The following is a 12,367-nucleotide window of genomic DNA, read 5'->3' as shown; positions in this document are numbered from 1 at the left end:
TGCGGTGCTTGGATCTGATGCATGACAGTTTGAAACATTTCCAGGGGTGGCCATCGAGTGGGCTTAACGAGCGAGATAGGCGGATGGAATGGTTGATGGTAAGCAGTGGCAGGTTCGTGGATACTTGATCCTTTAGTCCGCACCGCGGTATATGGAGTCTTGGTCTACGGATCTTTGGCTGCTATTAAAACCATTCTGCAGCAGTAGATAAGCGATTCCAACAATACCATCATACGTTTGTGCGTCGTTTATATCCGAGTTAGAGGCCCAAAGACGGTGGCAATTTCCATGAGTCGCTGTAGCGTCGAGCACACTGGGGGATTGGGGTAATTCGCCAGCCTAGACCACGCCGAGGTAGGATCGTCCTCCGGAACCTGGAGTGAGAGTGGGATTTTGGGTGGATTTTGGTCGCAAAGAGCATGCGGGGTAGCTGTAAGCAACTTCCTTGGCGAGCGCAGACGGCCCTCGAAGAAGGAGTCCGCAGCCGTTGCCCCGGAGCCGAATGACCTGCCAGGAACCTATCAGGACGTCCAACATCGAACGCGATCCAGGCCGATATCTATTGCCTTGTCTGGGCGCCAAGGCGCGAGCCCACAGACAAGGCAAGGTTGCTTTTCTTGCTAGCACTCCAACGTTCGGGCGGGCCAGTGCAGATTGTTTGCTCTGCTTCTCGTGGCAGGGCATCTATTTATGGCCTGGTTCTCGCCCTCTCGAGACGATCAATGAAAGAAATTGATTAAACCTCCCTCGAAGAAAAGCAAGGAGACGAGGAATATGTCTCGCAGGTTCACTGCGAACCAAGGGCGCGCACCGTTTTCGATTAGTGAGAAGCCCATTTGGAGGAGCCAACACCATCATCTATCATCATGGGTACTTTGCAAGCGCTGCGACTTGGCATCTGGGGTATGGGGTTAGACTCCCTTGGCTGCTCCGCCGACTCCGCAAGAACTGCTAGGGATAAATTCATATCCTCGCCCGGGGATGTCATATCCAATCGGCCTTGCATACCAGCGCCTGTGGGCATCCGTCCTTCAACGTTTACGGGAGAATTGAATCAAGCATGAGCGACAAGGGATGACCGGCTTCAAATTGCGCCGCTGAGAAGCGCGTCTGCCTATCCCCAGTGAATATAAAGGGAGGTGACCACCCGGCGATCTGCAAGCCGCTTCTTCCATCTCGTAGGTTCTGACCAGGCCTTTTCTCCTTCCTCGGCCCCACGCCTCCCAAGCCAAGCTTACTTTCTGTTCCCTCAGGGTTCTTGTGCGCTGCTGTTTAAAACCCGCAGCGACGTCTGATCGAGGGTTCCGACAAAGTAGCACCTGTCCCATTCCAGAGACCACATCACGGTATGCCGGTTGAAGAGAAGAAGAGCCCTGGCCTCGACCTCGAGGCCGCAAGCTTGTCGGAGGACAAGCCCCCGGTCAATGCTTTGCATGTCGAGCGGGCAGAGCTTCTCGCGAACCTGCCGGATCCTGATGCGGACAAGACGCCCGAGGAGAGAGCCGTCATCGTAGGTGAACCTCACCCACACGCTCAAGCTCAATGTGCTAATCCGATAGTAGGACCGTAAGCTGATGTGGAAAGTGGACGTGGCCTTGATCCCGTGGCTGAGCCTTCGTGAGTCTACCTGTGCTTCAACCCCGCCATACCTTTACTGACCTCAACAATCCTCTCACAGTCTACCTCATGTCCTTCCTTGACCGCACCAACATCGGCAACGCCCGCCTCGCCGGCATGGAGGACGACCTCGGCATGAAGGGCCAGGACTACAACATGACCCTGACCATCTTCTTCATCAGCTACGCGGCCGCCGAGCCCGTGACCAACGCCCTGCTCAAGCGGCTGTCGCCCCGCGTCTTTTTTACCGCCATCATCTTCGTCTGGGGCGTCACCCAGACCCTCATGGGCATCGTCCACAACTACCCGGGCCTGCTGGCCGCGCGCTTCTTCCTGGGCATCGCCGAGGCCGGCCTGTTCCCGGGCGTCAACTACTACCTCAGCTGCTGGTACAAGTCGTCCGAGATCGGCGTGCGATCCGCCATCTTCTTCTCGGCCGCCGCCTTGGCCGGCTCTTTCGGGGTCTGCTCGCCGCGGCCATCGCGCTCATGGACGGCATCGCGGGCCGTCCCGGTTGGGCCTGGATCTTCATCCTCGAGGGCATCGCGACCGTGCTCGTCGGGATCGGGTGCTGGTGGATGGTCTTCGACTGGCCCGAAGACGCCCGCTTCCTGTCCGCCGACGACCGGATCCGCATGCAACGCCGCCTGATCGCGGACCGCCAGGGGCGCACCGCCGAGGACTTCGACAAGCGCCACATCTGGGCCGCGCTGCGGGACTGGAAGACGTACGGGTACATGTTCATCTACAGCGGCGCGCTGGTGCCCCTGTACGCCTTCTCGCTCTTCCTGCCGACCATCCTCAAGGGCATGGGCCACGTCGGCACGCGCGCGCAGCTGCTCAGCGTGCCGCCCTACGCCGTCGCCGCCGCCCTGACCGTCATCGTGGGCTTCGTCGCGGACGCGACCAAGTACCGGGGCTACTGCAACGCCGCGACGGTGCTGGTCGGCATCTCCGGGTTCGTGATGCTGCTCGCGTCGCAGAACCCGCAGGTCCAGTACGCGGGCACGTTCCTCGGCGCCGCGGGCATCTACCCGACCATCTCCAACACGCTGTCGTGGGTCATCAACAACACCGAGGGCTCGCTGAAGCGTGCCGTGGTGCTGGGCATGGTCGTCGGGTTCGGCAACCTGAACGGCGTCGTCTCGTCCAACATCTACCTCACGCGCGAGGCGCCCCGGTTCTGGACGGGGCACGGCGTCGTGCTGGGGTACCAGGTCGTCGCGCTGCTGGGCGGGACGGTGGTCATGCACGCCGCGCTGCGCAAGATGAACCGCGATCGGACGGCGGGGAGGATGGATGCCAAGTGGGCAGCGATGGGCGAGGAGGAGCGCTGGGCGATGGGGGATATTCGGCCGGATTTCAAGTATACTTTGTAAGAGATTGCATTTCGGGGGTCGTGAATGAGTAGAACCGAGTTATCAGCATATAACAATTTGACGAGCTGATGCTTCCCATGAAGTTGCCGAGTACAAACGTAGTGTTACATCATGGCAGCGATGTTCACGACATGGGTAAAGCCAACATGCATCAATTAGCAAATCAAGTTAGCACGCTGTAGTATAAGTCACACAACCTGGCAGATTGGTCATACATACCGCTTCCGAGTTTTTTGGACTCTATTAACTGTCTAGACGATGTATCTGTCTATGTAGTAGTAGAATATGATTTGTGATCATGTAGCCTGCCTGCCTGCCTGCCTGCTGCCAAACGCCGCAAACGCCAGTATGAACGCCGGCCCCCAATCAATGCTCGCTTGCTCAAATACAGAAGGAACCTGTGAGAAAATCAAATCAATCTGCCGCAATCACCAGCCACTATTTCATCCAGAACCATCGGCCCTTCGGTTTCTCCTCAAGGATCTCTTCCGCATGGACCGTTTCGACGCCGATGGCGCGGAGGAGCTTCAGGGTGCCGTGGAGCTCGACATCGATACCTTTGAGAGCATCGTCGCACCAACCGGCCCCGACGCATCGCTTACCGACCAGGCGGACCTTTCCGGGCTCGAGGGTGACGGTCTTGTCGATGGTGCCGTTCAGCTTGACCTCGAAGAGGCCCTTGCGGGTGTCGAGCCGGCCCTTGAGCTCGGCAAACACCTTGCGCTCGCCGTCGTCACCGCCGTTCGTCTGGATCTCGAAGCTGCACGTGCCAAAGCTAATCTCAATAGGACTAGGGTTAGCGATCCGTAGCGTGATCTGCACGTCACCGCCGCCGTTCTTGGTGGTCGAGGTGACCTGGTCGACGGTCACGTGCGGGCCGTCCATGCCCTTCATCTGCATCGTCTTGCTGTAGACGATGCTGCGGGGGCCGACGCCCAGGGCTTTCACGTCGCAGCGGCCGTTGCGGAGGTCCAGCACGGCGGCGGTGTCGCCCATGACCGAGCCGACGAACTCCAGCAGGGCGGGCTTGTTGGTGATCTTGACGAGCTGGTTCTCGACCTGCACGCGCGCGCCGTTCATGCTGGTGTTGAGCGGCGGCATGAAGATCTTCCCGAAACAGTCTCCCTTGCCGTTGTGCAGGTCAAGGGTCATGGGGGAGATGGAGGCCGGGACGGGGCCGGTGTTTGTGGCGCGCGCATCCACCGAGATGTGGAAGGTACTATACGAAGCAAAGAAAGTCAACATCGTCGTATTCGTCGCTCCGCAAACCATCATAAAACCCTTCACCGCCCTTTTTGCGTTTGTACGGTCCGGTTTGTCGCACGGTAGCACCCAGATAGAAGAGAAGAAATGCAGTGGCTATTAGAACTTACTCTTCCGTGACATTGCTGATGCGAACGAGTGAAACATCCAAGCGACTGTAGTGAAGAATGCATTTGATGATCTTGTCAAAGGCCGATTCCATCTGTCCAGTGTGCGTCTGCACGAGTCCCTGGAAGCTGAAGTCCATAGTGTCCTTTTTATTGTGGTGATGCTTGACCGGGGTGGTGTTTGTTTCAATGGGTTGTTTGCTTGGTGTGTGAACGGGGTGAGGCGAGCAACGTCGTAAGCACACAAACGGGGATTCCTTTTTTCTCCTCAAAAAAAGTTCGGAGGGGGGATGTTTCAACAACGATGTTCGCAATCCAAAAGAGGGCGACGACGGCCTGACCTTTTGGGATCCGAATGAGCGGTGTTGCGTTCTACTCTGCGCTGTTGTGGCCTGTTTGAGCCACACCAGATTTGCATGATTGATTAGGGGGACGCGTGGGAGAGTGGGAGAGTGGATAGTGGGGAGGGGTTTATTTGCTGTGCTGTGCACCACCGCATTTCGATTCGATTTGATGGGTCGGTTTGCCCAGGAAGATCCATAATGAACACCTCTTTGGAAGATAAGCACTCTGCCTGATCTTCATGGTCGTGCAGGGGGCAAGGCACGATGCGACTCCGAGTGCGAATGAGAGTGGTGTGGTGACGACAAATTTGAGGATGGACAGCAGTGGGCGACACGCGGTCCTGTCTTGGGCGTGATCCAAACGCCAGACCTTTTGGTGTACGGTAGTATGCTCACATGAACGAACGAGTAGGCAACTAACTACCAGGCTGCGAATGGGGACGGCGGGTGTCACTTGGGTCACGTTGGGTATGTAGCCCTCAGTACAGAATCTATATAAGGCGCGAAGACATACTCGCCTAAGAAACACTGCAGCTTGAGAGATTGTCCTACCTATGCGCAACTCTCATTGGAAGTTGCCGGGCTGTGCAACCTGACCAGTTTGCCAAATGTTCACTGTTGCATCTCAGCTGATAGGTGAGGCAATGCGCACTAGCGGCAGGGCGGTTTGGCCACTAAGCCTTCCCTGCCAAGCTAATACCACACTGAATCGCAATGGCAGAATGGCTGCCATCGTCTTTCCAATCTCCCGAAGACCAGACCACTGTTTTCCTTGGATCCTTCGCTTGCATCTACTACCGTAGAGCTATTGGGGGGTTTTGATTAAAAAGATATATTATATCGATTGGGAATGGCGCATATACTTCACTGATTGCGGTTCAGTTCGGCGTTCTTGGGCCCACGCATCATATTGCCTGGGGCGGACTCATGAGCTCCTCGTGACTCGCTCGCGTCCTAGCTACATGGCCGAGTTCTGGCCAGCCGAACATGATACTGAGCAAGCGCTACGTTCTATGAGGTATCACCAGGTGGAGTTGCTGCAGTGACGTTGGTATGCATCAATGTAGATGACAAAACTCTGTTTGCTCAGATTCACCAAGCTGATGATGGCCTTGAACGTTGACGAGCAGATCTCCGCGGTTCCGAGCCCCTCTCTGGTGACTGTGTAAGGTGTAAGCAGCGAAGGCCCGAGAGACAGCGATTAAGTGTCTCTGGCCAGGGCAAAGACCTGTCAGAGTCGGAGGGCACATTGGCATTGGTCGCTCCGGTCCAGTACGAGCATTGCATGGTTGGCAATCTCGAGCAAATTGTCAGGGAGACCGGCTTATTATATTGAAGATTCATGTTAGGGCAATGCCGGCCGCAAATTAGAGAGCTGCTAAATATCAGCTTTAGGGCCACTTTTCGGGTCAGGCCCAAGCCCCCGAGGTTCGTAATGACAATGCTGGGGTAATCCGCCATGGGCCCGTCATCTTGGCTCTTTGTTTTCCGAACTAATTGGGCCCCCAATCGCCGAGACGGGGCCAAGCGTGGCCTGCATTGGGATTGGGACAAAGGGGGGCTGATGAAAATGCAGCTCGCTCGCTCAAAAAACGAATGCGAGTGCCAATGCATAGGGGCACGTAAGCGCGAGGGGTTTAGTCAAGGAGGGGAGGGGGCTGGCTCTTGGGTTGCCGTGGCCGTGGCCGCGTCGTCGCTCTCCTTAAATAGCAAAAAGCCACGAATGCGCTGACATCAGTGTAGCAAACGTCGAATGGAGAAGAGAGGCAGAGAAGATCTGGGAATTCGAGGACGAGTGATGAGTGCCAAGGCCATCCTTGAACTGCAGAGTGGGAATATCCGGCCTTGAATGAGGGCATAGCTACCCATATTTATAATTAAGCATCCATAAATATGCTGTCAGACACGAGTACTTGTATTCTGGAGTATCCCAGCAAGGCAGCGTCTCATTCCATGGATCAGCAAGGGGAAAGGCGCAGGTGTGTGTCAGTGGACTGGACCCTGTTTGACGCCCGACCGGGGGACAACGGTAGCGGGCAAAAGCTGGGCGGGAAGCGTTGCGATTCGCTCGGCAGTAGGACGTCACTCTTGGAGTTGAGGGCGGCACGGACGGAACAGAGGTCGCTAAACGTACGTAACCTTGGGCCTTGTCCTGGCCTGGACTTTTTTGGCCCATTGATCTTCAACGCGCCATTAGGGAATTCGTCGTGTGAGAAAGAAACTTTGTCGTTCTGTTTACCTTGCTGTATTCTACTCGCTGTGCTTGACGACGGCTTACTACGACTGTTTACTGCTGCTACTCAGATACTCCGTACTGGGATCAATCAAATATTTGGCATTCCACCGCCCGAGTTTATGCAGGTCTTGGTCGTGCCTGCTGCAATCAACCGAAAGAGCCCCTCCACAGACACAGACTCTTGTCTGCCCTTGCAGATAGGTAGCCAACGTCTTCAGCCCGTCGAAGTCGAGCTCCTTTTACCGCACTTGCCAGGGCGGCTGCTTTAGCTATACCTACTGCTGCTACTACTGCTACTACTGCTACCACTCTACTGCCGCTTCGGTATTGCATTGCATTGATTGCACTGCAAACTGCACTACACTCGGTCACGTTCCTACCCGCCCACGTCGTATTTGGTCAATCCCACAGTGCTGCGCATCATCTGGGATGACCAGTCATTGACGTGACCCAATATGTGAATGCGCCGAGTTAACAGTTATTGAACGTTATGATATTAGTGGGATAGGCAAGGTACTTGACCTAATTGAATCGCAGTGCAGGCGGGAAGACTATCTAGCTACTTACCTACCTAGAGACGGGAAGGCAATGCCGTCACGATCAACTCGAGCCGCAACTGCCTGGGAAAACGGGAATAGATGCCCAGCCATGTCCATGTCGGCAGCCGCGATCCCCCACCGAGGGCCTTCTTCACCACAGCGCAGGAATGGCACCACCTCCCGAGCCCCCATGCCCATGCCAAATTCGCGACCGAATGCTGCCCCCGGGCTCGATATCCTTCATCGCGGCCCACCTCCAGTACCAATCGTAGACAGCAGCTCCGAAGAAGACGACGACTTTCTAGGTGCGAAACCCAAAACCTCCAAACCATCCAACCGATCGCGGACGGCACCGTCGCATTCCCGCTCAATGAGCCACCCGTTCCCTTCGCTATTCTCGAGCAAGAAGAAAAAGGCCCCCATCGGTCTCGATGAATCGACCGATGACGACTACACGCCCCCCAAACCACCGGGGATGACCTCTGGACCGAGCATGCCGTCGACGTCGACGACGGCTCGAAAGCCGCAACGAGGGCCCATCGACTTTCGCAACGGGAACTGCATGACGTGCGGCGGGCTGGTCAGGTGGCCGAAAGAGCTGGACGTATTCAGGTGCACCATCTGTCTGACCATCAACGACCTGAAGCCGCTGGAACACAGCAACGGCGACGCCGCGAAACCCACAATTGCCCCGACAATACCGTCGCTCGAGCACACCCGGCACCTCGTGCAGGAGAGCCTGCGGCTTTCGGTGCGACATTATACGGACTCTGCTGGCCGGATAAGTCCCGGGAACTGGCCGAGACGTTCCTCGTCGCGCGGAAGCGACGATTACTTCTCCCAAATGCCACTGCGGGAAAGGCATCAGAGGTCAGGTTCGAGGGGCACACCACCGCCCATATACGTGCGCACTCCCGTTTTCGACGAGTTCCCCGACGAAAACACCGAGGCCAACCCGCACGGCCAAAATGGCAATGCGAGTAGAGTCCTTTCGACCTCTTTCCCTGAACAGCGCAGTGCTGGCTTTCCTATGCGGTCGCCTCCTTCGCCGCCGAATCCCCTCGACGCGAAGTACATTTTCAGGCTGCTGGAGGAATATCTCATGGCTTGTTTCCGGTCTCACAACCATTTCAATGCAGCCTTTGTCGCGCGGCGGCAGAGCTTTACCTCCTCGCGCCCGGCTCCGTTTAAAATACCTAGAAAGCCCTTGCCTGACACTCAGCGCGCAAAAGTAGCTGTGCCCGAGGATCCCGTGGTAACGGAGCAGCTTGACCCCAGAATGCTGCTCTTGGGCAACTTTGCCGAGAACGGTATGTGGTGGACGGGTAACCATCAAGATACACCTCCCACCAAAGCCCAAGCAGTACGAAAAGACGATACACACTCCCTCGTCACCTCTCGAACGCCACGAATCGATTGGGGGCTTGTGATGGAGTGGTATCACACGATAATCAATGCCGCCGAGGGATGGACTGCGGTCTATGACGAGCTGGTACAGAGGGACCCTTCCAAAGCACTGCCGGACGCCGAGCGAAGCCGCTACGAGGCCATCGTCCTCGACGCTCAAGAACACATACAACGAATATTACTGAAATGCACCGAGAACCTGCTCAAGCGACCTGGGCGAGTACTCAAGGACCCGGAAGATTTGCGCTTTCTACTACTCATCCTGGCCAACCCCTTGCTTCAGTCCGGCCACAAAAGCTATTCCGGAACCTTCCCTCAGACGGCCAGGGAGAAGACAGGGCCCGCGACAGGTCAAAGAGAGAGCGCTGTCGGCCGACATTCGGGTATTATCAAGCGGATCGTTGGCCTCTTATCCAATACCCCCGAACCATGCCAGCACCACTTAGTTACTTGGTTTTCCAAGTTGCCCGAGCATTTGTTCTTACAGTTCAAGGACCTCGTCGGGGGTTCGTGACATATCGACTTACCCGTCAAGATACAAAGAAGCGCGAGCCGAAGATAGACGTGACGGCGGGATTGATTCCTCAGATGTCTAACAGCCGGATGAACAACACTCCTGCCACGCTCCATGCCGCAATTGAAGCCACCAATGCCTCGAGGAAGCAAAAGAAGCCCCCGGAGCCGCCGAAGAGGCTCCCTTACGTCGACGATTGGCAAATCAAGGCCGCGTCGAAGGTCATGGCCCTGATCTTTGCTGCAAACAACCTGACCCATGTTCGGCGGAACGAGGTGAGCACCCGGCACGCGCACGGCCATCTGTTGGCCACGAGCGATTTCTACAACTCGCTGCTGGACTGCATGGATTTCAAGGCGGATTTTGAAGAATGGGAAGCTCGAAAGGGCAAGTTCGCCTTCTGTCAGTATCCCTTCTTCCTCAGCATCTGGGCCAAGATCCAGATTCTCGAGTTTGACGCCAAGCGACAAATGGCCGGGAAAGCGCGCGAAGCTTTCTTCGACAGCATTCTATCACACCGGAGTTACACGCAATACCTGTTTCTCAGTGTTCGGCGAGACTGTCTCGTTGAAGACAGTCTCAAACAGGTTAGCGAGGTAGTGGGAAGTGGTAGCGAGGACATCAAGAAGGGGCTGCGTATTGATTTCCGTGGAGAAGAAGGCATTGATGCGGGTGGGCTTCGGAAGGAGTGGTTCCTGCTGCTAGTCCGGGAGATCTTCAACCCGGATCATGGTAAGTCGATACTCATATTGAACACATCGAACAGATGTAGCTGACCCAGCCCAGGCCTATTCGTCTTTGACGAAGACTCGCAATACTGCTACTTCAACCCCCACACGTTCGAGACTTCGGACCAATACTTCCTCGTGGGCGTCCTGCTAGGGCTTGCCATCTACAATTCCACAATCTTGGACATAGCTCTTCCGCCGTTTGCATTCAGGAAACTCCTGGCCGCGGCACCTCAATCGACTGCTAGTAACACGGCGTTTCACCAACGCTCGATGATGATTTACACGCTGGATGAGCTTGCCGAATATCGACCGCGTCTTGCGCGTGGCCTGCGCCAACTGCTGGAGTTTGAAGGCGATGTACAATCTACATTCTGTCTGGACTTTGTTATCGATGTCGAGAAATATGGCGACCGAGTTCGCGTTCCCCTTTGCCCAGGCGGTGAAACTAAGATGGTCACGAACAGCAACAGGCGGGAATACGTCGATCTCTACGTACGATATCTATTGGATACCTCGGTCAGCCGCCAGTTTGAGCCGTTCAAGCGCGGTTTCTTCACCGTATGCGGCGGCAACGCCTTGTCCCTCTTCCGGCCCGAAGAGATCGAACTCCTGGTGAGAGGCTCGGACGAACCGTTAGACATCACTGCTCTGCGGGCTGTCGCGACTTACTCCAGCTGGAGTGGCTCCGATCAGGCGGCGCCAGAACCCGAGGGGGAGCCGACGGTCGAATGGTTCTGGGAGAGCTTCAGCGCTGCGACTCCCAAAGACCAGCGCCGGCTTGTCTCTTTCATCACGGGCAGCGACCGGATCCCGGCCACCGGCGCCGCCTCTCTCGTAATTAAAATTTCCTGCCTCGGACCCGACACAGGACGATACCCCTCGGCGCGTACTTGTTTCAATGTTTTGAACCTTTATCGATACCAGACGCGCGAACGCCTCGAGACATCACTATGGCGTGCTGTCAATGATAGCGAAGGTTTTGGCCTTCGTTGAACAGGAACTATAATGGGTTCTACATCTCTTCTCTCGTTCACAGGCTTACATACCAATGTCGCAAGAACATTACACGGCGTTTTCCCCTCTTTGTTATTGGCTGGCCACACGGATAGACGCACAGGCAGAGCCACCGTGGATTGAAAGGAATAGACGAAATGACCCAATAAGAAGAGAAGCAGGAAGGAGCAGGAAGAAAGGAATACCATTGCATAACAGACAGTCTTATCATACCCGGAGCTACGACTCTACACCTTTTTAACGCCAATTGACTCTCCTTGGTTTTATCATTAGAACATGTTGTTTTCCCCCCAAGTTATGTACGATGTGATTGAGAAGCACTCGCATCCCCTTTCCAGGTTGGTCAAAGAGAGTCATTTATCTGCCGTTGGTGCCGAGCATTATTGCAACAATTACTTATGAAGAAGCAAGTCTCTCCCCGAGGTCGTCAGTCAGTTGGCTGCCGACAAACCCACATACTGAATCAGATATTGATACCAAGGCGCGCGACACGTCTTCCAAGAAGCAATGCCCAGAGTGCTGTGAAGACAGGGCTTATCCGACTGGTCCGTTTGCTTCCAGGCCTGTCAGCTACCTACAGGTTACAGTAAGACCTCTACGCGCGTATGGCCCCCTTGGGTAAGTAGAGTAGGCATGTGCCCTATCCTGCTTACACGGTTTTTACATGACGTATCCACGTTCTTCTCCATGCTCGACAACACGCCCGCATCCACGTGGGAAAGGGGGGGCTAACGGGCTAGCTACATATGCCGGCTTGAGTCATGCCCTAGGCGACTCTTTCACTCTCCCTCTCCCCCTCCCTGCCTGTGAAGCGGACTTATGCCCGCGAGATGCTAGTCAGATCGTACCAAAGATGCCTATTGGTAGAGTACATGCAGACCAGAGAGGGGTATTCTGCAATATGCTGGCTTAGCTGCAGATTGCGCCTCGTATGGCTCTATCTGCTTGGCTTTGTTCACATCTTGGTAGTCTTCACCGAGGGACCGAGATGGCCGAACGGCGCATCTAGCGCGAACCGTGGAGGTCGGTGAAAGGAGTTTCTCATGCCCGATTGAATGCAATCTTGGTGATGCGGCTGCCGACTTCCCGTTGGCTTGGGGGCTTCTCAGATCCGACCCCCCTGGCTTACACAGCCTCCAGACGGGAGAGGATGGGCACTATGAAGTAATCATACAGATTTCTTATACCTTAAACCAAACCTGTATACCCCGTCCCC

The 12,367-nt window shown here is 55.6% G+C and overlaps 3 protein-coding genes across 3 annotated transcripts; 2 read left to right on the top strand and 1 right to left on the bottom strand.

The window, feature by feature from the left end:
- Positions 1–1,348: 1,348 nt before the first annotated feature.
- On the top strand, positions 1,349–2,996 carry PG986_009741 (uncharacterized protein; the record flags this gene model as incomplete). Its single annotated transcript, XM_066845963.1, has 4 exons — positions 1,349–1,510; positions 1,563–1,617; positions 1,679–2,079; positions 2,157–2,996. 4 exons carry the CDS (start codon positions 1,349–1,351, stop codon positions 2,994–2,996), a joined length of 1,458 nt encoding a protein of 485 aa, XP_066698361.1.
- A 438-nt stretch (positions 2,997–3,434) lies between these two features.
- Positions 3,435–4,506, bottom strand: PG986_009740 (uncharacterized protein; the record flags this gene model as incomplete). The annotated part of the gene is made up of 2 exons (XM_066845962.1): positions 3,435–4,215; positions 4,370–4,506. 2 exons carry the CDS (start codon positions 4,504–4,506, stop codon positions 3,435–3,437), a joined length of 918 nt encoding a protein of 305 aa, XP_066698360.1.
- Positions 4,507–7,594: 3,088 nt separating this feature from the next.
- On the top strand, positions 7,595–11,130 carry PG986_009739 (ubiquitin protein ligase; the record flags this gene model as incomplete). Its single annotated transcript, XM_066845961.1, has 3 exons — positions 7,595–9,398; positions 9,428–10,138; positions 10,193–11,130. 3 exons carry the CDS (start codon positions 7,595–7,597, stop codon positions 11,128–11,130), a joined length of 3,453 nt encoding a protein of 1,150 aa, XP_066698359.1.
- Positions 11,131–12,367: the final 1,237 nt, after the last annotated feature.

Source organism: Apiospora aurea (assembly GCF_038362705.1).
Source record: "Apiospora aurea strain CBS 24483 chromosome Unknown utg000006l_segment0_segment0, whole genome shotgun sequence".
Lineage (NCBI taxonomy): Eukaryota > Fungi > Ascomycota > Sordariomycetes > Amphisphaeriales > Apiosporaceae > Apiospora > Apiospora aurea.
The sequence above is the reverse complement of the archived record's forward strand: the minus strand, read 5'-3'. Positions and strand labels throughout refer to the sequence as shown.